This window comes from Patella vulgata, chromosome 3 (genome assembly GCF_932274485.2).
Source record: "Patella vulgata chromosome 3, xgPatVulg1.2, whole genome shotgun sequence".
Lineage (NCBI taxonomy): Eukaryota > Metazoa > Mollusca > Gastropoda > Patellidae > Patella > Patella vulgata.
The window spans coordinates 54,622,547-54,649,164 of record NC_065881.2 but is presented as its reverse complement, the minus strand read 5'-3'; the positions used below and the strand labels follow the sequence as shown (position 1 = coordinate 54,649,164).

The 26,618-nt window shown below is 35.2% G+C and overlaps 1 protein-coding gene across 1 annotated transcript in view; it reads left to right on the top strand.

Moving 5' to 3' along the window:
- LOC126814434 (uncharacterized) overlaps positions 1-26,275 on the top strand; it is a 41,641-nt gene extending 15,366 nt beyond the window's left edge. Inside the window, exons 2-3 of the mRNA XM_050539532.1 lie at positions 17,758-22,278; positions 23,388-26,275. Coding sequence (XP_050395489.1) covers positions 17,768-22,276 — 4,509 coding nt within the window. The 5' untranslated portion in view covers positions 17,758-17,767 and the 3' untranslated portion in view covers positions 22,277-22,278; positions 23,388-26,275. The remainder of the gene's footprint in view (positions 1-17,757; positions 22,279-23,387) is intronic.
- The last annotated feature ends 343 nt before the right edge of the window (positions 26,276-26,618 follow it).

The window sequence follows — 26,618 nt, the reverse complement described above, 5'->3', positions numbered from 1 at the left end:
CCTATCTGTTTTAAAATTTCCGGCAAAGCCAGTTATTATCTCTTCAGTTTAAAAGAGATGGTTTGTAACCGTTTCCGTTAGAATTATATTCTTAACTGTAGTTGGTTGTGGCAGAAATGTAATAAATAACAAAAATTGACAGTTTTGCTTATTAAATTACTATCTCATTTGCATCATACCTTTCCACTTGAATCTATATAATACCATCTCTTATCTCAAAACATGGAGGGTTGAGAGATGAAGTTTCTTATCTAATTATCATTCAGCATTGGACGTGTCGTGGCGATCGGTGATAAAAATAAAAAGTCGCTATTTGGCTAAATCAATGGACACTAAGACTTTTTGATATAATTCCTATGTTTAATAGTTTGATTTAATATTCTTGTATTGTAAAATGTATTTTCAGAACGGCATGCGCTTGAATGGGAAAAAAGCTTACAAGGGTAAATAAATAGCATTCAATTGTACCTGAGCTACTTGTATAAAAAGATGCTTGGCTGATAGAAAACAAATTTTTTTTAGTTTGTTTTTTTTTTTTACATTTTGGTACCTCGTCGTATGTAAGCTTAAATATTAATTTAAATAAAATATAATTAATATAATAGAAATTAAAATTTTAAACAACAACAACATAGACCAACATTTTTAACAAGTCTTTGTGCCTCCTATAGGCTATAGATCTATGCAGCTCATTAAATTTTGTTTGTAAATTCGAAACTATATTTATGCTAATATAATTTAATAATATTGACTACAAAATGTCATGGGAATATTCCGGGGGTATTTCCAACTTTTTAATTTTATGCATGTTTATTTACATTTAAAAGATGATGAACTGAAATTATTGAAATTTTATAAAATATGACGATAAGAGTGATTATATCGCGATATTTTCTGAAAATATGACGATATCCATTTCCAGGGATATCGCCCAGCTATAATATACACCCGGTCCACGGATTCTACCTGTTTCTGGTATTTCTTTGGTGTTATTACATGTACATGACATATACCGGTATTGAATTTTGTGGTTTTAAAAATTAAAGCATACAGACCTCTGTAGGTTGTAATTATGAGGCAAGTATTCACATTAAACTTTGCATGAATGTTAAACTGTAAGTGTAACCAACTCTGTTATGATGGTCATAACTTGCAAGTGACAAAAAAACTTAAATGCAAGGATGTTTTACAACTCTGTTTGAATACGCCCAACAAGTCAATATCAAACAACAGGAAAACCAAAAATTTGGTTGTTGTCCATCATCTGTTGTCATACAAATCTATTCTCTAGTTTCAAATTACTATAATACATGAAAGACATTTCTAAGTACATGTATGTTGTCTTGAAGGAACACTTATATTAGTGATGGAGCTGATGAGTGGTGTCAGAAATGAAATGAAATGGGGTTTAACGTCCTACTGTTCTGCTCCTAACCTGGGCTAATGAAGACGGGGAGTGGTGTTAGTCAAAAATCATTTCATCAATGGATATTGGTAACAACTGATAACACTGTAAAATACAAATAACACATACCAGTCACAAATAATCTTATTTTCATCAAGACTGAATAATTCATCATATTATATTAATTAAACTCCACAAAACGTCAATCTATATCAAATACTATCGAATTAAGTCATTTTAAACAAATCAATGAGGAAAAATTGTATTTAAAGCCTCAATTGCATTGTTTTTGATAAATTGAACAAAGTAACATGTCCTCATGCTTAATAAATGACAATTCCATTTTTTTTTTAAGTCATATGTTTAAAATATGTTAAAATAAAGCCTTGAAATACATGACATGTACATATATAACAGTCCTACCTTGTTAAAGAATAATCCTATAATTCATCATAATATATCATATTTTTGTTGTTGAAAATAAAACCTTTACTTTTGAATGCAGCATTGTTTACCTCCAAAACAAAGGAGGTAATGTTAACCTCGATCGGGTCAACCAGGCAACATTATCCTTGTCTTTTTTACCACAGACTTGAACAATCCAGACAACTCTCTACTTCCATTATTATGACTTTAATTGACCTAGTTTTCCATTGAAAAATGATTCAATTTTCAAGGACTGTGAACAAGTAGAAATTTCAAATTTTTATGTGGATGTATTTTTAGTGCTAGAATTAATGATTCCAATGATTGTATAATAGTGATTTGACAACCTATTAAGCACCAGGTATAGAAAATCTTAGAAAATATGAATTTATCACTAAAACATAACCAATTACTGCAGTAAAACATTTCTACTGTGTGTACAATGTATGTTTAAAAATGACGATTTTTTATGAGCAATTTTTGCTTTAATAAAGTGGATAAGTCTCTTAGTCTTTTGCCTCAATATTATCCATAATCATTGACATTAAAAACACAAATAAGATTTTAATATTGATCCATTTCAATTCAATCAATTTTGATTTTATCTTGCAGCGAAAATATGGGCTCCTGATATTCAATATCTAAGACACTGAACATTATAAAATTAGTTTGCGTGTCGTTTTCTCTATGCTGTCGAGCACTAATTAATGAAATGCCTTGATGACCGAGACAAAACATCAAGTGTGGAACTGAAATGTCAAACCATACTCCCGATAAAGACTGGACTAACAAGACCCAAATATTTATATTATATTAATATGCACTTCTCGGCATATTTCCGTCCATTTTAGGTTCCAAAGAATACAGATTTAGCTCCTTTATGTTGACAACAGACTGTAATGTAATATACTTTAATTACTTTTATTACATAAGTGTGCAAATAATTTTTTATCTGAAATTCACTGAAATCAAAAATTCTTTACAAAATCCATTGGGTTTGGTTGAAAATTCTATTAAACTATGTTATCAGAAAATCACAGTACTGATCGTAACACCATATTCAGGTCATTACTATTATTCTATTATGGAAAAATCACATGAAAATTAGTTCTCGAACAGCTAAATGAATTTCACAAATTGTGGTTTCAAGATGGTTTGGTTGGGTTGTTTTGTTTTTTTTTTGGGGGGGGGGGGGGGGTCATACACAACATACACAAGACAAAATCAGTGTGGGTTGGTTTTCAGTAAAAGTTGGGGGTTTTAATGGTCATTGTGTAAAGGATCTGGCTACAACAAGTGAAGCCCAAGTGAGCCTAAAGTTTGTGATGCATTTTTTTTTAATGGTCAGTGGCTCAGATGTTTGATCAATCACCTGGAGGTCCTGTGTTTGTTCCCTGCGTTGGCCAAGAAAGTCCATCATGATTTTCTGGCGTGTTATCCTCCCCCTTTTCAGTGGTGAAGGAACAATGTATAGTCGTTTGGATTGTACAAAAAAAAAAATGAGGTCCCGTGTACCCATTGGCATGCATGTAAAAGATCCCCTGGCAGTTGGAATTCGATAGGCCATAGCACCGCTGTCCACGCAAAATATCTTTCATAGCAGACAGTATGGCATATGCCAATCTTCATTAGCCCAGTTGGAGCAGAACAGTATGATGTCAAAGGAGGCAAGTCGCTAACTCGATATCATCCAGTCTTCGACATTGCAAACACAACTTATTGGTCAATTTAAAGTAGCTAAGTCTCTAACTCAATATCATCCAAAATCTTCAACATTGAAAACACGATTTATTTGTCAAATTAAATCAACATTCATGTTGTGATCTTACTGGAAAAAGATGGGCTTTTGATATCCAATATTTAAGACAAAATAAACATTTTACCATTGGTACACGAATCGTGTACCATAATGCGCTTCAGCCCCAGTTGTATCAAGAGACTCGAGGGACGAGGCTAGACACATTGCACCGAATCAAACGGAGTATATAGACTGGAATAACCAGACGCTAGAAATTTGCACTCGCTTGGGACTGATGGCTTATTTCGCCGAACATAGATGATTTGAAATTGGAGTAAAAACGGAAACCATTGAATGTAAATCAGTTTATATACATTCATACTACAGTATTATATGCGTTGCGACCCACTTTTGTCAATTTCTAGGTCTCAAGTGTTGGCGATTTAGCTCCTTTAAATCAACTTTGATGTTGTTATCTTACCGTTCTAGAATGCTTTCGAGCGCCATTTGTAATGAAGTGACTCTATGAATGAGGCTAAACATCCACAGGAGAATACTACCAGTGTAGACTGGAATAACCAGACATCAAAGACTGCCATTCAATTTGGACTCTTAGCATATTTCGCCAAACAAAACTGATTAAAACTTACAATTTACAGTTTATATACATTCATATTACATTATTTATGCGTTGCGACCCATTTGTGTCCATTTCTAGTTGCCAAAGAATGGCGATTTAGCTCCTTTAATCCCCATTTCATTTCACTCTTATTTCTGATTCATATGTAAATGTATTTGCTTAGGTTGATGTTTAGCTCTATGCAAGAAAAACAATAATACACTATGTTCAAAGAAAAAGTTTATTACTGCTAGATTCAACAATAAAATTTATCCTGAAATTCGCAACATTAAGTATAGGCTCAGATTGTCTAGTTGTCTGTTCTAGTCCAGAATTACTTCTCTATCTCCTTTAAATGTTCATCCAACACTTAGTGAAATTTTTCAATGATCGGATTGTTCAATATATCTTAATTTCTGTTACCGGTAGTTATCAAGTAACATTCAATAATAAGACATAACTCTCCATCTTATGTTACACACACTCAAAAATATTCCTCTTTATTTCTTGACTTCATTTTGAATAATATACAAGTTCAGTATCGATATCAATTGGAAGGAATGTTTGTGCTATTCTGAACGCACATGTTTTGTTTAACCCGGCAACTAGAGTGGTGTATGAGTTTTGTTATTGAGTCAAGTGGCATGGGATTTTCTCACTGCTAAAGACACCTATGCGCCAGTGAATTATTGAAATATAATTTACTATTTTAGTCCTAAAATGTCCTTTGTTTTGTGGAGTTTAAAACCCCATGTCTCTATCTCTTTGTCTTGCTTTCATGTGTAAGGAATACATGTATAGTCTGTTGCTGTAGGAAATGAAATGTTGTATAGCATCCCACTTTTTCCGGCTAAACATTGTCAAAATTATCAGTAAAAATCTACTGATAATGTCCCCAAACTTGTAGGAATTCAATACAATTTAAAGATTTGGGCAAAATATTATTGTTCCAAAATTTCTGAATATTCCATTTCCTGTACAATGAACAAGGTGCTGTAGTATTTCCCTGTTCAATAGAGATAAAAAATCATGAAGATTTTCCCCATTATCCAAGATATTTTAATTTAGGATTAGATTGCTTTGCATTATCCAAGAAATAGTATTTTGAGATATTAAAGGAGAAAACTGACAATTGAAGGGAAGTAATTAACTATTGGGTAGCTACACATAATATGGTACAAGAGGAAAGAAAAAATTCTCAAGTCCATGTAATCACAGAAAACAAGTGAATAAATGAAATGAAATGAAATGGGGTTTAACGTCCTACTGTTCTGCTCCGAACTGGGCTAATGAAGACGGGCATACGCCATACAGTGTGCTATGAGGGAAATTTTGCCCGGGCAGCAGCACGATCGCCTACTCTTATATCGAATTCCAACTGTCAAGGGATCTTTTACGTGCACGCCAATGTGTACACAGGACCTCGTTTTTTTGTCCCATCCGAACGACTAGACAGCTGTCCTTGTCAGACCCTTCGTCCTGCATCACTGACGGGATGAACTTTCTCAGCCAATGCAGGGATCGAACACCCGACCTCCAGGCTAGGGAGCCAGCCACTTAGCCACATGATCCCCTACAAGTGAATAAAGTGAAACCAATTAATCTCAATAAATTCTTGATGGCCTAAAAAAAATATGAAAGGAAATTAAGAAAAGTTTGAAGTCGATTTCCTTGCATCTGACTCTTTTAAATGTATAAGCTCCCTTCTGGGTCAATCCCCTGTATAGGCTCAGCATCTAAGAATTTACCTTAAAACACCATAAATACAGTTGGAGTTCAATTTATAGTTGCATATATTCTTTGGAATGCCGCCATGGAAAAATGTCGAAAAAATTTTTTATTTGGGATTCATATTTTTGTTTAATTTTTTATATGTCATTGGAATTAGCTAGGTTTTATTTTTATCGTGTACAGTTTATCAAAAATTTATTTTTTAAAAAAAAACCTGGAAACTTGTCACTGAAACAAGAAAACATGTGTGCAAATTTTACAGATATCAATGTTTGGATTATTACAAATAAAATTAAATGTGTAAATTGCTTTATAAAGTTTTCTATGTTCACTAAAGGTATGAACATATTGATTGGGGTTTAGTTATTTGTAATTAATAAACAGCGAAAGGAGTTCATTCAGGATAGTATTATGAATGATAAACACATAAATCACTTACAAATGGCACATCAAAACTACAATTGAGCAACTAAGAATGCAATTATACCAAAATATTTTTTTGTAGTTTTCTCATAATCATGAAAAATGAGTTCAATGTTTTCCCATGTCAAGAACAATATGTAGGTGTCTTTCTAATCTAAGGTAATCAAAATATGGCAAAAATGGACCATATGGCAACTTGAAATCAAAGCCCAGTCTGAACTACCAAGTAATTGGCCAACATTTTTCCAAGACCGGTTTTAAAACTGAAATAGGAATATAAATACCTGCATCTAAATGGTGTAGAATTAATTTTATTGGTCTGCATGAAATCATAATGTGGTCCTATTTGTGGTCGCCTGTATCTGTCCAGTCATTAGGTATGCCCCTAGAGGCCAAGACAAGACCAAATCACTATGATTATTAAAGAGAAATTTGTGGGCAAAAGTTGTAGTTAAATTTATACATAATGTTATTGTTTATTATTCATGAGATGAAGGAGCTGAATGTATAATTTGCAATTACCTTCTGATTATATTGACTATTGTAACAGTTTGTTAGGTAGGTGGAGAAAAGTAGAGTTGAACCCTTTTCATTCATTCATTCTCGGGGATTAATCAAACCTGTCTCTATTAGCTACAGAAAATACAGAATCAGCCAAAATCAACTCAACCAGGATATCATCCCATATAACATATGCCCTAACATCATAGATATGCTCTCAAGTCCAGCTGGCATCAGTTTAAAGGTCCTGTGCCTCACAATACTAGAGTAATTTGTTCCTAAATGGATTATATATTGCCTCTCCAGGGCACAAGTGCTTGTTAAATATATATATAGGCCAGATAGTTATCCAGAGGCTAGACACTACTATTGTAAAAGAAAAATATGTCTGTGAAATCTTGCACCCAAACAATGGTCCTAAGTATCTCTTCATTTTATGGTTACTTAATATAAAACAAATATATATTTTGTTTTAGAGTCGATGCTGAATAATTCCTCAGTAATACAATTATTATAGACATATTTGAATTGATTAAGAATTTTATACAATTACTTTAAAAAAAAGATACAGTTAATTAATGATACTGTCAGTTCATTTTTCAAGTCATACAGTGAAAACATCAGTTTTTGTCACTGCTACCCCTCATTTGAAAATTCGGCTTGATGTTATAATATATAGAAATAACAATTCATACACAAATATCTATTATTGTGAATCGAGGATTATTTTGAGTTTGATTTTGTAGGTGCTTCATGGCAGAAAGATAAGGATGTCTTTTTAATTTCTATGAAGAATGGTTTTTATTTATATATTCATAAAGTAATGGTAATTAATTACTTTCAATGTAATGGGTAATGGTAATTAATTACATTGCTAAAAATGAGAAAGTAATTGTAATGATTACATTTAAAAAGTAATAGTAATGTAATTAATTACATTGGCAATATAATGGCCCCAACCCTGGTTTAAACATAACTGAACAAAGCCGAGGATGTTTAGCAGTAGTGCTTGTAAGAAAGACTTTAAAATGTTATACGTGTACTTTGAAATCCTGGATGTATTAAAATTGAGGCAGTTGGGTTAAATACACTCAAAGCCATTAAAAACGCAATGCCTAATTCGTGAAATATTTTTGGTAAACGTTTTCTTGGGCTTTCCTATCTTATGGCACATAGGTGAAACTTGTGATGGGTCTCTTTTTGTGGAGTTCAGAGTTTGAACCCAATATCAGTTCTCAGTAATGAACTTTGTTTGTGCAAATGCAACACTTGTCTTTTTTCATATCTTTAAGCAGTCCCATGTCACACGTTTTGCATGTGCATTCCCTGCACTCTGGCCCTTTAACTACAGATCAAAATTTCAACATTCGTCACTTCTGAAAAATGCCACGCCTTACACAAGAAAACAGGAACAGAGCTATTGGCATGCTAGATTAGGGGGCTTCGCAGGTAGCTGTCGCCAGACACTTTAATGTCCACCCATCGACCATTGCTCGCCTCAGGAAGAGTTGCCAATCGACCCCGATCTGGAGTGCCACCTGTAACAACCGCTGCTCAAGATCGCCACATCCGACTACAGCATCTGCACAACAGGTTCCAGTCAGCTACTGCTACGGAGAACGCTAGATCGGAGACAGTCCTGCGCATTTTATGATGTCATATGTGGATTAGGGTAAGGACTAGGACCTGCAGATTTCGTCAGAGTCTAGAGATGTAGACAGGGCTAGCCCTAACCCTAACCCAGGGCCAAGCCTAACCCTTACCCAAACCCATAATCCACATATAACGTCCTAAAATGCGCAGGACCGTTTCCGATCTAGTGTTCTCCTACTGCTACTGCCAGGGGAACTGTTGGGTTACGCTGCCGTCGACCATACCAGGGCCAAAGCCTTTTGCATCGTCATCGACTTGCCAGACAGCAATGGGCCGCAAATCAGGGGTATCTGCACAACACACCATGGCAAAATGTTATCTTCTCGGATGAATCCCGATTCAACCTCAGTTTTCCTGATGGATGTCACCGTATCTACCGACGTTGACATGAATGCTTTGCTCGTAACTGCATGCTGGAAAGCGATCGTTTTGGGGGAGGTGGCGTCATGGTTTGGGACGCTATCAACATCAACTTCCGGTCCCAGTTGGTGGTGGTCCAAGGCAATCTCAACGCTGAACATTATGTTGATGCCATCCTTCGTCCGGTGTTGCTTCCATTGCTGGCTCAACATGGCGTCCGTCGACAGATGGTTTTCCAGCATGACAACGGCCGACCTCACACTGCCAGGTTGACAAGAGACTTTCTGAACAATCATCATGTCTGTGTTATAGATTAGCCCGCTATGTCTCCCGACATGAACCCGATCGATCACCTTTGGGATGAACTTGAACGACGGGTTCGAACTCAAGCTGTGCCACCACAAACTGTTGCAGAGTTGGCACAGGTACTCCAAAATCATTGGCAAACAATCCCACAGCGTGTAGTGAGACATCTGTGCCAGTCCATGCCAAGGCGAATTTAGGCATGTGTAAGATCTCAGGGTGGACATACCCGATATTGACTTCAGCTGACCCCTGCTTTGTTTCATGGTTCTCTGACGTTTCGGTTTTGTGCATTTGTAGTGAATTCTTTCATGAAATTATCCACAGATGCTTGTTATCTCGATTTTGTCAATTGTTACGTATATTTATTAAAAGTTGTTGCAGTAAATAAACTTTCAATTTGGCATTGCATTTTTAATGGCTTTAAGTGTATTATAATGTAGGCTAAACATTGAAGAAAGAGGTCAGCATGGAATATGAAAACATCTTACATAAATTTTTTGATATGCCCACATTGAAATGTGGTCGTATATTGTCGTTGTCACCGTCCGTCCACCGTTAACAATTGCTTGTGGACGCTCTAGAGGCTAAAGTTAATATCCGATTGAAAAATTTTGTGGACACTCTGGAGGCTAAAGTTAATATCCGGTTGACTTTAAATTTATACACAGTGTTTAAGGTCATGCGACTAAGAAGCCTAGTGATTTTTTGAACGATTTTTGATAATTAATGTCAGAGTTATGGCCATTGATCACAATGAAATATCTTGTGGATACTCTAGAGGCTAAAGTTAATATCCGATTGACTTTAAAGTTATACACAGTGTCTAAGTTCATGAGATGAAGAAGCCTATTCATATTCAACAATTTTTGATAATTACTGCCAGAATTATGGCCCTTGATCACTTGTAAAAATCTTGTGGATGCTTTAGAGACCAAAGTTATCATCTGATTGATTTTAAATTTAAACACAGTGTTTACTGTCATGAGATGAAGACACCTTTATATTTCCAAGGATTTCTGATTATTATGGGCAGAGTTATGGCCCTTGATTACTTTTAAGATCTTGAGATGAACAAATATATTGATTTTCAATGATTTTTGAGAACTTGAACAGCTAACTCCATAGTATTAAATGTTTTGTATACTAAACGTTAAAATGGGGCAGAACTAGAAGCCAAACAAATTCTAATGATTTTCTGATACTTTCTTAACGAGTTTAATCTTTGAGTTGTATAAATGTTTCATTACTGACAAAAAAAAAAAAATATGTGACAACTTGTACAATAAAACTACTTTAGCTCTATAGTGTCTGGCATATTCACAGTTTGTTCCAACCCAGTGCCGGACTGGTGGGCCAAAGGCCCACCTGTCAGGTCATTGACCAAGGCCCACGCCGTAGGCGCGCGAGCGTCCGACGGGAGGTCTGGCTGGGTTCTCCCCACAGGAAAATTTTGAAAATTGACAACCGCAAACCCATTTTCCAAGCATTTCAGACCAAAGCAGAAGAAGGCAAATTTTTGATTTCCTGATACAATTAGATAACAGAATGACCTAAGACCACTATCATTAGATAAATTTGAGAATTCTAGTACGCTTCTTTTTTTTGTGTTGTTTGTCAGTCATTTTTTTCCTATCTTTTCTTTCTCCTGTCCTGTGTCCTGTCCTCTCTTTTCTTTTTTCTTTCTCTTTTTTCTTTTTTCTTTATAGGCTTAGGCCCACTTTTTTTTAATGAGCCCAGTCCGGCACTGTTCCAACCCATGTCCTTTGCAACCCCAAACAGTTGACAGTTTGTGCTCTTCATTGTATTAAATATTTTATTAAATAAATAATAATAGTCTCTGAGTATAACCTTAATAAGCTTGATAAAGACATAGTTCTACTGAGAAAAAAAGATAAGGATATACAAATAATTTCATTCAGTGATATTTAGAGGAATTTTATTGTTATTTGATACTGCTTAAATATTAAAGTTGCCACATGTAAATTTAGAGGATTATATCCATGTGACACCAGTTTTCTTCCAATCAGAATCTATGAAACTTCAATTTTAGGCTACAATTAGTTTCATAAAAACAAATTGGTCAGAACATTTACTTAAAACACAGTCAACTATATTCAGTGGCGGATTAAGCTCCACCAAGGCCTGAGGCGGCTGTTGCTGGAGGGCCTATTTAGTTTTTAAATAGTGCCTATTTAAAATGGCGTGGGCCTAATTAATTTCGGGTCAGGGCCTATGTTGATTCCCTGTCGGCCTAAACCCAACCCCCCTAACATTCATTGTCTATGCGTTTTTAATCGTATCAGACAAGTCTAAAAAAATTTTTTTTACAAAATCTTTGGGCCTGAGGCTGCAGCCTCATCAGCCTCACTGATAATCCGCTACTGACTATATTAGACATGTTTATGCACATTTTTCATGAATAATAATATTAATATGTACATTTATACTGCACACAGTTCCATGCTAGTATACATTCTCAAGGTGCCGTAAATAGACATGTAGATATGTTTTTAAAGATTTCCGATAATTACTGCTAGAGTTATGGCCCTCGGTCACTTTGAAATATCTTGTGGACGCTCTAGAGGATAAAGTTAATATCTGATTGACTTTAAATTTATACACAGTGTTTAAGGTCGGGAGACGAAAAAGCCCAGTGATTTTCAATGATTTCCGATCACCTCAAAAATCTTGTAGATGCTCCAGAGACCAAAGTTATCATCCGATTGACTTTAGATTGATAAACAGAGTTTAAGGTCTTCAGACGTGATAAACAGAGTTTAAGGTCTTCAGGCGAGAAAGTATATTGATTTTCAATGAACTTTTATAACCTGAACAGCTAAATCCATTATATATTAAATGTTTCGTATACTAAACGTTAGCATGGGGCAGAACTAAAAGCCAAACAATTTCTAATGATTTTGGGATAATTACTTAATGAGTTGTTACTCTTAATCAGATTTTAGTGTATTATAAATGTTTCATTACCGACAATAGAAAAAATATGTGACAACTCTTGTTGACTGCTCGGACAACTTAGCTGCTGTGGGCGTATGTTTCATTGCCTGCCAAGTGCTAACCCATCTTTACTATATCTTCATTTTAACTTCTTTCGTGGGAACCATCTGGTTGAAGGTTTGGCAATAAATATTAACATCTTTAATGTACAGTAATATGGCAATTTTGTAAACATCAGCCATTGGCATGACTCTTGATGTAAAGAAAAACCTAAAGGAATGCTTTTAAGTCTCATTGGCACCTATAGTTGAAATTTGTTCAAGGGAATGAGCAACAAAAGTCTGTGGACCATAACTAAAGATATGAAAAAAAAAAAAAATTTGGAAAACCCCCTTCAAGACTTGAGATGATGATAAAAACAAAATAATTTCTCATTGAAAAAACCTTTGTGTAAAAATACCATTCTCCAATATCAAAAGAAGGCAAAGAACACCTTAACTGCACTGAATTTAATCAAATAAAGTAATTTACATTTCAATTTTCAAGGCATCAGTGAGGAACCATACAAATTTGTATGGTAGTAGTCTCAAAAGTATTGTGTTGACAAGATGTTGAACTCCATTAAATACCTTTTGTACATAATGTAGTGCAAGTATCAGAAAATTAACCATACAAAATTGTAATGTTATTTATAATTCATTCTATGTTGAAAACCAAATTCCAAACATTTTAACCAAAACTAGTAATTAATTTAAATAAGCAACCATAAAAATGTTCATTATTTGAAATTATAGACAAATAAGAGCTGAGAAGTATAATTTAGTTTATGCATATATTGTTGTTCTGATATAATTTCTTTACACTGATAAAAGCAGATACAAGAGCTCATTTATCTATAGTTCTATTTTATCAATTCCAAAAAATTTAAAATGTGCCATATTGAGTTTTTAAATTTCAAAGTATTAAAACAAGTAAAATAACATTTGTACAAATGATTTTACATCCAAGTTGCTTTTTTGGGGTGTGTGTATTTTTTAGTTATTCAAAAGAAGGGAAAGTAAATGATTTTACGCCCATGTCTCTTTTTTGGGTGGGTTTTTTTTTTTGTTGGTTATTTAAAAAGAAGCCAATTTTCCCCTCCATCCTCAGGAATGGAAAAAATAAGGTTTAACATACTCATTGACACTTACCTAGATTATTGTCAGATTAACATAAAGTAATTTGTATTTCTAATATCTATGGTTCAAATTCCAACAGACATAGATCTTCAATTTGAACATCCAGTTTGTCCATAGGACCTCAAGCTGTGTGTGTTTATGCTCAATGTTATGAAAAAGCCTCTCGCAAACTGAATTAAATTAAATTCAAACAATCAAACTCCTATTTTTATTTTTTAGAAAACATTTCTGGGCTTTTGAAATATAATCTTTTCTCAACTTACCTGCTGATCTGTAGGACACACTAAAATTAAACCATAAATCTATTTTGATTTTCAGTAATTTTAGATAGTTACTATAATGAATAATGAATGTTTAACTACGATGCCAAAGTGGGAAATACAAAATTGTTGGGGAGATGCGGTAGCCCAGTGAGTAAGACGTTGGCTCGCTAACCTGGAGGTCAAACTCTGTGTTGGCCAAAATAGTTCATCAGGACTTTATGGTGTGGTACCCCCTTGTTAGTGGTGCAGGACAATGTATAGTCGTTCGGATGAGACGAAAAACCGAGGTCCTGTGAACACATTAAAATGCCCTTAAAAGATCCCTTGCCAGTTGGAATTTGATATATAAAAGTAGGCCATAGTGCCGCTGTCCAGGTAAAATTTCCGTCATAGCACATTGTATGGCATATGCCCATCTTCTTTAGCCCAGTCAGAACAGAACAGTAGGATGTTAAAACCCTGTTTCGTTTCACAAAATCGTAAAGTCAAGGTGAAAAATTTTGAGGATTTAATAGTTTACATAAAATCTATTGATTGTCATTAATATTGGACAGATAATTTGTAGGGCTATGAAGAATAAAAATTTAAATATAAAGAGATAAGCAGTAGCCTATAATACATTTATCTAGAGGATAATCTCCTACAGCATAAATCCCGCATTAGACACATGCAGACTTGATGGTGTTATTTTACTTTCCTCAGACTGTTTTCTGTTGGCTTGAACCAAAAGCACAATGAACCATAAACAGAATGTGCCCTGTCCAAAAGTTTGAAATATGCATCTTTTTAGGCTTGGTTATTCTAGCCGAAGAAAAATAATACAGTTAAAACCATAACAGAAGCATACAAATAGCAGTATAGAAATTTCAAAGGGCAGTAACTTTAACTAGGATTGACCGAATTGAATAATTTTGAGATCAGTATTTCACTATTGACCAGTCTAAACAAATGTATAGCCAAATCCCAAATTATAGGTATGCAAACCAAAAGTCCCTATCTAGTTCAGTCAATTCATGAAAAAAAGGGGGTTAACCCTCAAAATATTGCAAGAAAAGGTGTTTTGATGGTTTTTGTTAGGTGTGGGTGTACTGAATGACATCCCAAAAGTTTACCAATGTTAGAGTACCGGAAAGTGGTACCAACTGGGTGGTTCACTATAACCGTCGTATAATTGTGATAAGATAGTATTAGACCACAGAGGAGTGGAAGAATGATGCCATAATAGAATTGAGCGCAATGCATAACTGAGCTTTTAATTATTTGGGACTGGGCTAACTCCCTGAATATCCTGGCCTTTGAGATCATTGCTTGGGGGGGGGGGGGGGGCAAATTTTTGTTAAAGAGATGATCAGAAATGGCAGTCAAATGGTATGACCCCATACATATGAAAGAATGACCCCAAAAGCATTAATTTATATATCCATTATACATTAATGGGGTGTTAAAACCCAACTGTTTTATGTATTTTTATGTACATTGGTTAGGCAAAATGTCAGCCATCTTGGATCTTACCAGATTTTACCATTTTAAGGAACCAGTGAAAAACAGAGGATATATTTTCAAATGAAATAATGACCCCAAAAACATTAATTTATAGGCCCTATGTTCATATTACACTTACAGGGTCTTAAACCTAAAATTTAAGATTTTCTTGTACATTGATTTGGCGAATGTTGGCCGTCTTGCATTTTACCGCTTTCCATTTAGGACCTTACTTCAGATACTAAAGGTCCTATATTATGATGAAGCAGTGTAGGGTAAAGCCTATTCGTAAATTTTGGTTCTCGGTCGCTGATTTGGGGGGGGGGGGCGTCTAGAGCGGTAGTATAAAGGATCAGTTAACACCACTGGGTATGAACTGATATGAAAGAATGACCCAAAAGCATTAATTTATATGTCCATTATACATTAAAACTCAACTGTTTAGATTTCTTTATGTACATTGGTTAGGCAAATGTCAGCCATCTTGGATTGTACCAGATTTTACCTCTTTAAGGAACCAGTGAACAACACCGGATATATCTTCAAATCCAAGAATGACTCACAAAACATTAATTTACATGCTCATATTACAAAACATTAATTTACATGCTCATATTACACTTATAGGGTCGTAAATCAAACCTTTATGGTTTTCTTTTACATGCACAGAATTTGGTAAACTTTTGGAATTTTATAAAGTATACCTAAAAAAAATGCAAAAATGTATAAAAACGTTTTCTTGCAATTTGTTGGGGGTAAAATCATAAATTGACTGGACTAATCATTAAGATCTTGTAAATGGTACATAAACAATGGCGTAGAATGGGCAGGACAAATGAACTTTGCCACTTAATTTCACTGTTATAATTTCTTATTCTTTGGGTTTTTTTTTCAACTATGTAATATATAGATTTGAATTTTTTAATGGTTTAAAAATTTATGAAAGTGAACAAATTACTACACAATGAAGGGGCCAAGTGGTAAAAAGTAAAAATTGACCAAGGCATGAAAGTGAATAAATGTCTTGTCAGCAAAGATACTCTTTATACGCCCACATTGAAATGTGGTCGTATATTGTCGTCCGTCCGGCAGTCCATCGGTCTGGCGTCCACAAGCTCTAGAGGCTAAAGTTAATATCTGATTGACTTTAAATTTATACACAGTGTTTAAGGTCTTGAGACGAAGAAGCCTATTTATTTTCAGCGATTTCCAATATTTGCTGCCAGAGTTAGGCCCTTGATCACTTTGAAAAATCTTGTGGACGCTCTAGAAGCCAAAGAGGCCGATTGACTTTCAATTTATAGACAGTGGTTAAGGTCATGAGACGAAGAAGCCTATTGATTTTCAATGATTTTCGATAATTACTGCCAAGTTATGGCCCTTGATCACTTTGCAAAATCTTGTGACGCTCTAAAGGCTAAAGTTATCATCTGATTGACTTCAATGAATTTTTATGACTTGAACAGTTAAATCCATGATATTAAAAGCTTTGTATACAAAATGTTAGTATGAGGCAGAAATTTATAAAAACCAAACAAATTCTAATAGTTTTCTGATAATTACTTCGTGAGTTGTTGCTCTTAATCAGAGTTTAGTGTATTATAAATGTTTCATTACCGAAAAAAGTAAAAACATGCGACAACTCTTGTTGACTGCCCGGACGATTTAGCTGTTGTGGGCGTATGTTTCGTTGCCTGGCAACCTATCTTTACACTTAAAATAAAATACATATGCTTGGTGGACTGGTGGAAGGGACTCGGGGAGCGCTAACAGTCCAGTATTGGGGTTCAAAGTACTGCCTTGCTTCGTACAAGTGAGACCATAATATGTTAGTACCAAAATGACCAAGTTTGTGTCGAGTGGATACTTTTTACACTGAAAATAAAATACATATGCTTGGAGGACTGGTGGAAGGGACTCGGGGAGTTCTAACAGTCCAGTATTGGGGTTCAAAATACTGCCTTGCTCCGTACAAGTGAGACCATAATATGTGAGTACCAAAATGACCAAGTTTGTGTCAAGTGGATGTTAAACCCCATTTCTTGAGCCATCCAAATTCTACTTGAATGCAATGGTAAGATTAATTTTGTAAGGATTTCTGACAAAGGCACGCTTCATGAATAGACAGGGTATCAATGCCATCAAAATGCTTAGAAAGAGTGCCTTTCCATTTTTAAGTAATTGAAAATATGGAACATATAGCGAAGATTTCAAACAAAAGTGCCTCATTTATTGGAGAGGGTGATACTAGAATCTTTCTGCAATCTCAGCAATAGTAGAACTAAAACAAGCTGTAGCCATAAAAGACTTAACGCGGTTGAGGCTTCAGTTTTTAACATAATTTTTCCCAAATTTGGTTTGAGGAGTTTAGGTCATGAGTGGATGAAGTTGATCCGACAAAACCCTATTGATATTCATCGTTCTGTGACCTTCCGTTGAATCAGAATCGGAAAGGATGAACCCTGATGATTTTCAGCAATCTAAGATTTTCTGTAGCAGAGATATTATTTGTCCGTAAAAGCTTGTGAACACAGTAGAGATTAAATTTCTTGGGGGATCCTAGATCTTTATTAAATCAACATATATGTTTTCCTATCAAATAAACTGTGGTTGAGGCATAGCTGCTGTCTGGACGTATTTCCATGGCTACCTTTTAATATTTCTAATAGCATAATATAATCTTCTATTATTTTAAAAGTTGTTTATTATATTTTCAGGTAACTGATCATGAGCGTTATTATAAGATTACAAGGTCTTCCATGGACAGCCAGCTCCTTAGATATCAGGAATTTTTTCCAAGGACTAAGTATTCCACCTGGAGGCGTACACATAATTGGTGGTAACAAGGGTGAAGCTTTCATAGCCTTTTCAACGGATGAGGATGCTAGAAAAGCCATGATGTTCAACTTCATGGCTCTTAATGGATGTGTAATGCAGTTGTTCCTGAGCAGTAAGTCTGAAATGCAGTGTGTTATTGAACAAGCTAAGAATGTTCCAGATCCAGCTGAAGATTTTCAAAAAAAAACAGTGGCTGCTCAAGCACCAAGACAAGACCCAAATGATTTTGGAATGAGAGATGAATCCCAGTTTAGACAAGAGAACCTGTCTAATTTTGATAGAAATGAATATGGGAAGCCAGAACCATACCAACCGACAGGTAGATATGAAGATCTTTCTGGTGATGGATCTTATGGAAGAGGAAATATTTCATATGAAAACCAACAATCTTATGATCCCCATATGGCTCAACAGCAATCGCCTTTTCCAAATCAAGGAAGAAACAGTTACCAAGATCAAAGGAATTTTCAAAATGAGTACATAAATCAACCAATGGAAGGACAAATTTATCCTGGAAATCAAAATTTTAATCAGCGAAATGACTATAGAAATTCTTCTATGTCGCCTTCTAGAAATGATCAGTCAAATCAACCATTTCCCAATAGCAATATACCACAACCCAATCCGTTGATTTATGCTGATCCACAAAGTCAACAGTATCCCCAAGGGGATGTAGATCCTGGCTATCCAAAGGCGGCTGACATGAAGGACACTTATCGTGATCAAGACAGAGAACGTTCAAGTAAAGAGCGCTCCTCTAAATCTGAGCGTTCTGACAGGAGTTATTCTGACCGACGACATGAAGATAGAGAGAGAAGTAGTCGTGATAAAGATAGAGAAAGGGACAGAGATAGGGACAGAGAGAGAAGTAGAGGATCCAGATCAGAAAGGTCTGACAGATCAGAGAGAAGTAGAGGGAATGACAGATCAGAAAGAAGTGATAGGTCATCTAGAGATAAAGATGGTAGATCAACACGTGACAGATCTGATGTTCGCAGGTCAAGAGAAAAGGACAGGTTTGATAGTAAAGATTTGAAAAGCAGCAGTTCAAAAGAAGGAACGTCAAATAAGCCAGCAAATAACCCCTTTGACAATGTACCAGGAAACAGACCCGAAGATAGAAATATACCTTTTAGAGGAAACCAATTTGGTTCTCCAGGATTAATGAATGAAAGAAATTTACAGTCACCTGGTCATCCAAACCAAAGAGAAAATCCAATGCCAGATATCCGAGGTAATTTGGGACCAGTTGATAGATTTAGCCAGAATAGAGATTTGCCAGTCCCCTTTCCTGATGACAGACGAGGGGAACAAATGAATCCATTATTCAGTAGAATACCAGAGAGTAGTCCTGTGGGTGACAGGAGATTTAATGACCGTTTTCAAGGATCAAATCAAGGAAGCCCAGGTATTATAGATAGAGATCCAGATTACAGACAAAAGCAGGGTGCAGCATCAAGTAATGTGCCTTTTGAAGATCAGTCCTGGAAGAGGATGCCAAGTGATGCAGATTTTCGATCCTCAAATGAGAGGGGAATGAGAGGAGATTTTGATTCAAGGAATCAACCCGTAAAGGATAGTTTTCCTGGTGATGTCAACAGGCAACCATCAAATGGGAGTGGAAGAACATCAGTTTTTGAACAGATGCCACCAAGTAATTCTAAAGGACTGTTAGGAGATGCTCCACCAGGTCTTGTCCAAGGTGGTCCAGGAGAAATGCATGGCCCTGGACCATTCGGTGATACTATTGCTAGTTCACAAAGACCTGTGCCTCCATTCCCAGGGAGTGATTTAGAGAGCTTCAGAAATGATCCAGGATTTCCTAGAGATACCACTAGTTATGAGAGAAATACTACTGGATTTAACAGAAATGGCCCTAATTTCAATCTGGATGGTCAGAGACCTAACAGGGATGGTTCGGGTTTTACACCTGATTTATCTGATGGTAGTCGCACTGCTTTAGGCTTTAATCGAGACCCCCCCAATAGAAGTGGTTCGGTGTTAAACAGAGATGGACCTGGATTCAACAGAGATGGACCTGGATTCACCAGAGATGGACCTGGATTCAACCGGGATGGACCTGGATTCAACAGGGATGGACCTGGTTTCAACAGGGATGGACCTGGTTTCAACAGAGATGGACCTGGTTTCAACAGGGATGGACCTGGTTTCAACAGGGATGGACCTGGTTTCAACAGGGATGGACCCGGATTTAAAAGGGATGGACCTGGCTTAATCAGGGAGGGTCCTGGATTCAACAGGGATAGACCTGGATTCAACAGGGATGGACCTGGATTCAACAGGGATGGACCTGGATTCAACACAGATGGACCTGGGTTAAACACAGATGGACCTGGATTTAATAGAAATGGCCGAGGCATGAACAGAGATAGTCTAATTATTAACAAAGATATCCCAGGCATTAATAGAGACGGTTCAAATTTTAACAGGGGTGGTCGTGGAATTAACAGAGAAGATCAGAGTTTTGGCAGAAGTGGTCCAGCTTTGAGAGAAGACCCAGTCATCAACAGAGATGGAAAAAGGTTGACAAGAGATAGAATTGGCTTTAGCAGAGAAGATCCTGGTTTAAATCGAGAAGGGTCAGGGTTTGGAAGAGATGAACCTGTGTATATTAGAGAAAACACAAGATTTAGTCATGGAGAAACTATTGGACCTGTACCAAAAAGAGAAGCTGCTCCATCATTGGCTGTGCTCCCAAACAAGGATGGATTGGGGCTAATGGGACCTGCACCATTACCTTTAATGGTGGACAGGGATAATCGAGGTAAATCAAGAGACATAGATGACGGTAGTAGAGGTCCAGAACTACACCCGAGTAGACCAGATATTGGTCGGAGAGAAAATGACATGACTGGTGATAATCGATTTCCAAAACGAAATGATCCATTTGTAGGTGAGGAAAAGGTTTATGCTCAATTAAAAAATCTGCCATATACTGCACAATACAGAGATATACGTAATCATTTTGAAGGTTGTGAGATTGAATATGATGGAATAAAATTGGTGGTTGATGAGAGAGGTATGCGCACTGGAATTGCTTTTGTTAGATTTAAAACTGAGCGAGATTTACAGCAAGCTCTTATGAAATTCGGTAACTTGATGGAAAACAGGAAAATTATCATAATGAAATGCACAAAATATGAATATGATATGGCTACATCTGCTGATGTTAGTGTCCCAGCATCCAAAAGACCAAGACCAGATGAAACAAAACAAAGATTTTTGGTGTATGTTAAAGGACTTCCTGGTAATATAGTTAAGGGTGACCTTTGGAATTTCTTTGGTAATAGCAGAATTGCTGACAGTGGCAATGCTATTTTTTTTGACTATGATCAATTTGGAGCAATGCTGGGATTAGCCTTTGTGGAGCTGGAAAGTGGTTTAGACATGCAAAATGCTCTTCAGATGAACAAGCGCTTGATGGGTTCAAGACCTATTGAAGTTGGTAGGAGTCATCCAGATGAACTAGCTGCAATGTTGGAAGCGCATAAGCGTATGAAAGAGAAGACAAATGTACCAGTTATCAGAACTGAAGAACATATTAGACCAAATAGACCTGAAAGATCAGACAGATTAGAAAGACCAGATAGGCCAGATAGATTGGAAAGACCAGATAGATTAGAGAGAACAGATAGACAAGACAGGCCAGATAGACAACCAGATAGACAAGATAGGCCAGATAGGCCAGATAGGCAGGATAGATCAGATCGAAACAGAAAGCCTTCTTCTGAGAATGCCTCACAAAATAAAGAATCTAAATCTGATAGCAAACCCAAAACTGAAAGTATTAAATCCACCTGTGTATCATTTAAAGGTTTATCAAGCAGTGTAAAAGAAAATGATATCATTGATTTCTTTAAGGGGATTAAATTTGTTGAAGGAAGTATTAGATTTATCAAGGATAGTAAAGGGAACAATACTGGAGGAGGTTTCATGGAGTTCTCAAGCTCAGATGATTGTAGAGATGCCATGAAAAAAAATAATGGAAAAGTTCGCAATAACACCATTCAAATGGAACCAATCACTAAATCTGTGTATGATGAAAAGGTTGGACAGTTGAAAAAATCAGAAGATAATGAAGAGGTTAAAAAAGACAACTCCACCTCAAAATCAATACCTGCTGGAGTTCTAAGACAACATTGGTTTTACTTGCGTTGTAAAAACTTTCCAGAAACTGTGACTATTGGGGAGATGTTGAAATTCTTCAACGGGTATGACCCAATACCTGAATCTATCCGTTTACATTATTCATCAGATGGCAAACCTACTGGAAATGCTGTTATAGGTTTCCCAACAAAGGAAATGTCTGAAAAAGCTCTTAAGGCACTGAATAGTCAAATGTGCAGAAACAACAAGGTTGAAATTTTCTTAGCGTAGAGGTTAGTTGATCTACATATTCAATTTATTTATTTATTTGAAGGAATATATCCAATATTAAAGATGCATTATGTAAGAACTAAATCTGCCTATTACAGGTCTTTCTTTTGACTTCAAATGTTAAATAAATTATCAATTAGACATGCATTAACATGACAAGCCCAAATTCAACTAACCATATCACCGGATGGTTGTGATTTTAATGAATAATAACACATTCACCATTTAATTAATTTAAAAATGGTTAGTCACGATTTCATTATCGTAGCAATAGTACCGGTACTTGACAATGGAAACTATATTGTGAAAACTACAAACACCAATAACTTTGCTCAGAATTAATTTACTAAAATTTTCAATATATTCATTTTTTATTATCTAGTAGTATTGAACTATTATAGCAAGAACGGCCAGCTCTTTATCTAAATCTTACATAATGCATTTTTAAAAGATGATTTTTTATAAAAAGAATGAATTTAAGTCCTCAAATTTTATACAAAATGAAATAGGGTTTAATGTCCTACTGTTCCGATCCGACTGGGCTAATGAAGACATAATTTTATATGAGAAAAGAATAATGTAGTCAATAAGATTTGGAGACAGCTTGCTTTCATTCATTAATATGGGAGTACAATATTCTCCAATATATCATTTTAATAATATATTGGAGAATATTATACTCCCATATTATTAAAATAAACATTCATTGAAAGGTCCATTTACTCTTTCAACTCATCCCCCAAAGTTTAAAAAATATAAACAGATTAATCTGTTTAATGTAGACTAGTTTGACACGTTTAGAATTAAATCCAATTAGATATATATTGCTTCAGAACCGAATCCAGACGATTTATCTAAATATTTTATATGGGGCACATCTTCTCTCTATCCAGTCTGTTAAAAACTTGGTAGAGCAGCATGTAGAGAGATTTATTTTGATAATCCAGGGTATAGTTTTGAATTTCTGATGTTTTAAAACCACTGCATTGTATATGATCAGTTTTTGTGAAGGAGCTTAACTTAAATAGATTTTCACATCTGAGACTATACATGTACACTTATGTTACCCTTTGTATTGACTTAATGCAAAATACATTAATTTCTTTTTCAGTATAGTGATCAAAGTGTGCTGTGCATAAAGATTTTCCCACCTGACACAATTGAAACTGTAAATTCTAATAAGAGAAAGTGATTTACCATCTGTAGAGTGTTGACAATCACTTGCTGTGACCTATTAAATGGATTGAGCCTTAATGTGCTGTGCAATATAACTTTGTAAAAGTATTGTGTTTGAAACCATGTGAGAACTTGATTGCGTTTTAACAATCAAAGTTTACATGAATCGGAGGTCATATTCTTTACAGGATTAAACTGTATGCACCGGTAGTGATATTTTTTAAAGTTAATTCAAACAGAATTGTCTGTTTACTACTAACATAACGTTATTATGATGAACTTTCATTCACCTAGTATAGACAATCAGTTATTCTGTAATACTACATCCAAAAATGTTTTAAGAAATATGTTGAGTCATCCCCATCATTGCCCTGGTTAACTTAAATCTTTGCCAAACATGTTTTGCATTCTTACTGGAATGAGTTTGTAGCACAAAATGCTGAAACTGTTGTTAAATTTATTTGATAGTTGCATATGTGTATAATTAACTTATGCTTTACTATAATGCTAAAACTTGAAATCACAAATTAATCAGGCGGTCACTGGGTAGTTGGTGTGGACTGGTTATTGAAACAAAGGGAATTAAATGGTAGTTATTTTTAAAATGGTGAAACATTATTTGACCTAAATGAGATTATCAGAAATGTTTTGTTAATATATTTTTGGTTAAATCTACCGATTTGTAACATTCTGATATCTTTAAAAATAAAGTAAGTACATGTACCAATTCTTGAAAAACTTTTTTTAAATTGATTGAAAAAATAAAATGTTTTCTTTGATGTCTAAAATATGTCTATGATGTCACTTCCTTTAAACATTTTTAAACTTTTAGATATTCATTGGGCTTTTGATTTAAATTACTGTAGAGTACATGTATTTGTGTAGAATATGTACTTTTTCCTAAAAAAAATTATAATAGAAAAACTATTAATAATAATAATTATAAATGAATAATAAAGTGCTACAATATTGCATCATTTTAATAAGTGTAGTAAATTAAAGTGTGTACATTAAATGTTTTATTTTCGTTTGTTCAACTTTTTATCTCTTGTATAGAAGTCTGTAGATACATGTATATAATATATAAATTAAAGGTTGCACTTTGTAAATAACAAACCTTTTAACCCATTTAATATATCACTAAAGGCATTTATTGCTTATATTCAAGATTGAATCAAAATGATATTTGGTTAATTTATGTTATAAAATGTTGTTTTTGAAGGGTGTAAGAAAATAAATCATTTATTGTATTAAAGAGACACAAGGCGATTGTAGAAGATCAATTCCATTTGGCTAAAATATGTTTTAAATCTGTCCCTAGGTAGAGGTTAAGTGGGTAAGATGCTGGCTCGCTAGCCTTGAGGTCGCATGTTCAATCCCTGCATTGGCCGAGAAAGTTCATCTGGATGTTCGGATGTGGTTTCCTCCTTGTCAGTGATGCAGGATGGAGGGCCTGACAAGGACAACTGTCTAGTATTTTGGATGGAACGAAAAACCAAGGCCCTGTGTATACATTGACGTGCACGTATAGAGATCCCTTGGCAGTTGGGATTTGATATAAGAGTAGGCCATAGTGCCGCTGCCTGGGCAAAATTTCCCTCATAGCACACTGTATGGTGTATGCCCGTCTTCATTAGCCCAGTGAAAGCAGAACAGTAAGACGATAAACCCCATTTCATTTCACTGTCCCTAGGTTTCTAATGGCAGCCTGTGAAAATTTGAAATCAGTAAATTAGAGAGAGAGAGAGAGAGAGAGAAATGGGGTTTAACGTCCACTCGACACAAACTAGGTCATTTCGGGACTAACATATGGTTTTAATTTTATTTCTAATTCGCTTGCGCATAGGGGTCTTTAGCAGTGGGAGGAAACCGGAAGACCCGGAGAAAACCCACGAGGTTGGACAGGCGACCCTACTCCTTGTCACGTACAACCGGGGATTCGAAACCACGCCAGTCAACTCAATGACAGAGTTTATGATACAGTGCGCGCACGCTAACCATTCAGCCATCCAACCCCCCATGAGTAAATTAATTAATGACCAAGATATCCACATCTAAATTACTACTTCAAAATAAGGCTTCTAGTGTAAAAGACAAAACATGTTCTTGCTACCCCGCCCCCCTCCCTCCCTAGTCAAAATCTTAGGGCATAGGCATAAACTGTTCCTTTGCAGCACTTTTTTTTTGTGCAAAAATTAGAATTATGTTCTTTTGATTATCCATACCAGTATATTTAAGATTTAAGGCGGAGGCAGCAACTCTTATCACTTCATGGTTCTTTAAAACAGATACGACTTACTACATGTACATGATAATAATGTGTTTTGATTTGTTGTAAAGGGTATGACTTATTGTATTTAATACATGTTATTTTTTCAAACCAACATCAGACAGTACATCACCAACCATTTTTTGTGTAATTCCTCATTAAAGAAGAAGGTTTGAGGTTGATATTGATATTATTATTATTGAAGAGAGAGTTTAGGAGATATAAAATATTGCAACATACTATAGATTGAATTTCTGAGATTTATAGCATTTTTCATATTATTTAGGAAAAGAAAATTGTCTGACCAAAAAAGGTTACCGGTGTATAATTAATCATCATTGTATAAATACACCTATGTCATATTTATATACGAAAAACTTTCTAGATAATTTGTTTCTCATGAGTCGACATTATATTGTAATTGTTCCATACATGTTCCCCCCTCCATCACCATTCTAGATTAATTTAGGATCATTGTTATATACTATCTGTAATGTGTTAGAAATACAACCATTCATACTTGACAAATAATATTAAAGTTTGTTATTACCTTCTGTATTTCTTATAAATATTTACCTATCACCAATTGGTAGCAAACCAAATTGAGCAAATCTGTTGATGAGATAGATAATTTAATTAACCCATGGAAAACAAGACCTACTCTGAAGAGGGTCAGTGCTTGGCTTTTCGGTAAATCCAGACTATGGTTAATTTGAAAATGGTACTTTTACATATCACTGTGCATTTTAACTATTGGAGTACATGTTTTAATTTTATAATGGGCCTTATGTGGAGAAAAAAAATTGTTCACTGTCACTTGGTTTGTGTAATTTGGGCCCCATAGTTTCTTGTCCCCCTTAACCAAAGAGATCTGATAATCATTGGTGCTATGAGGTT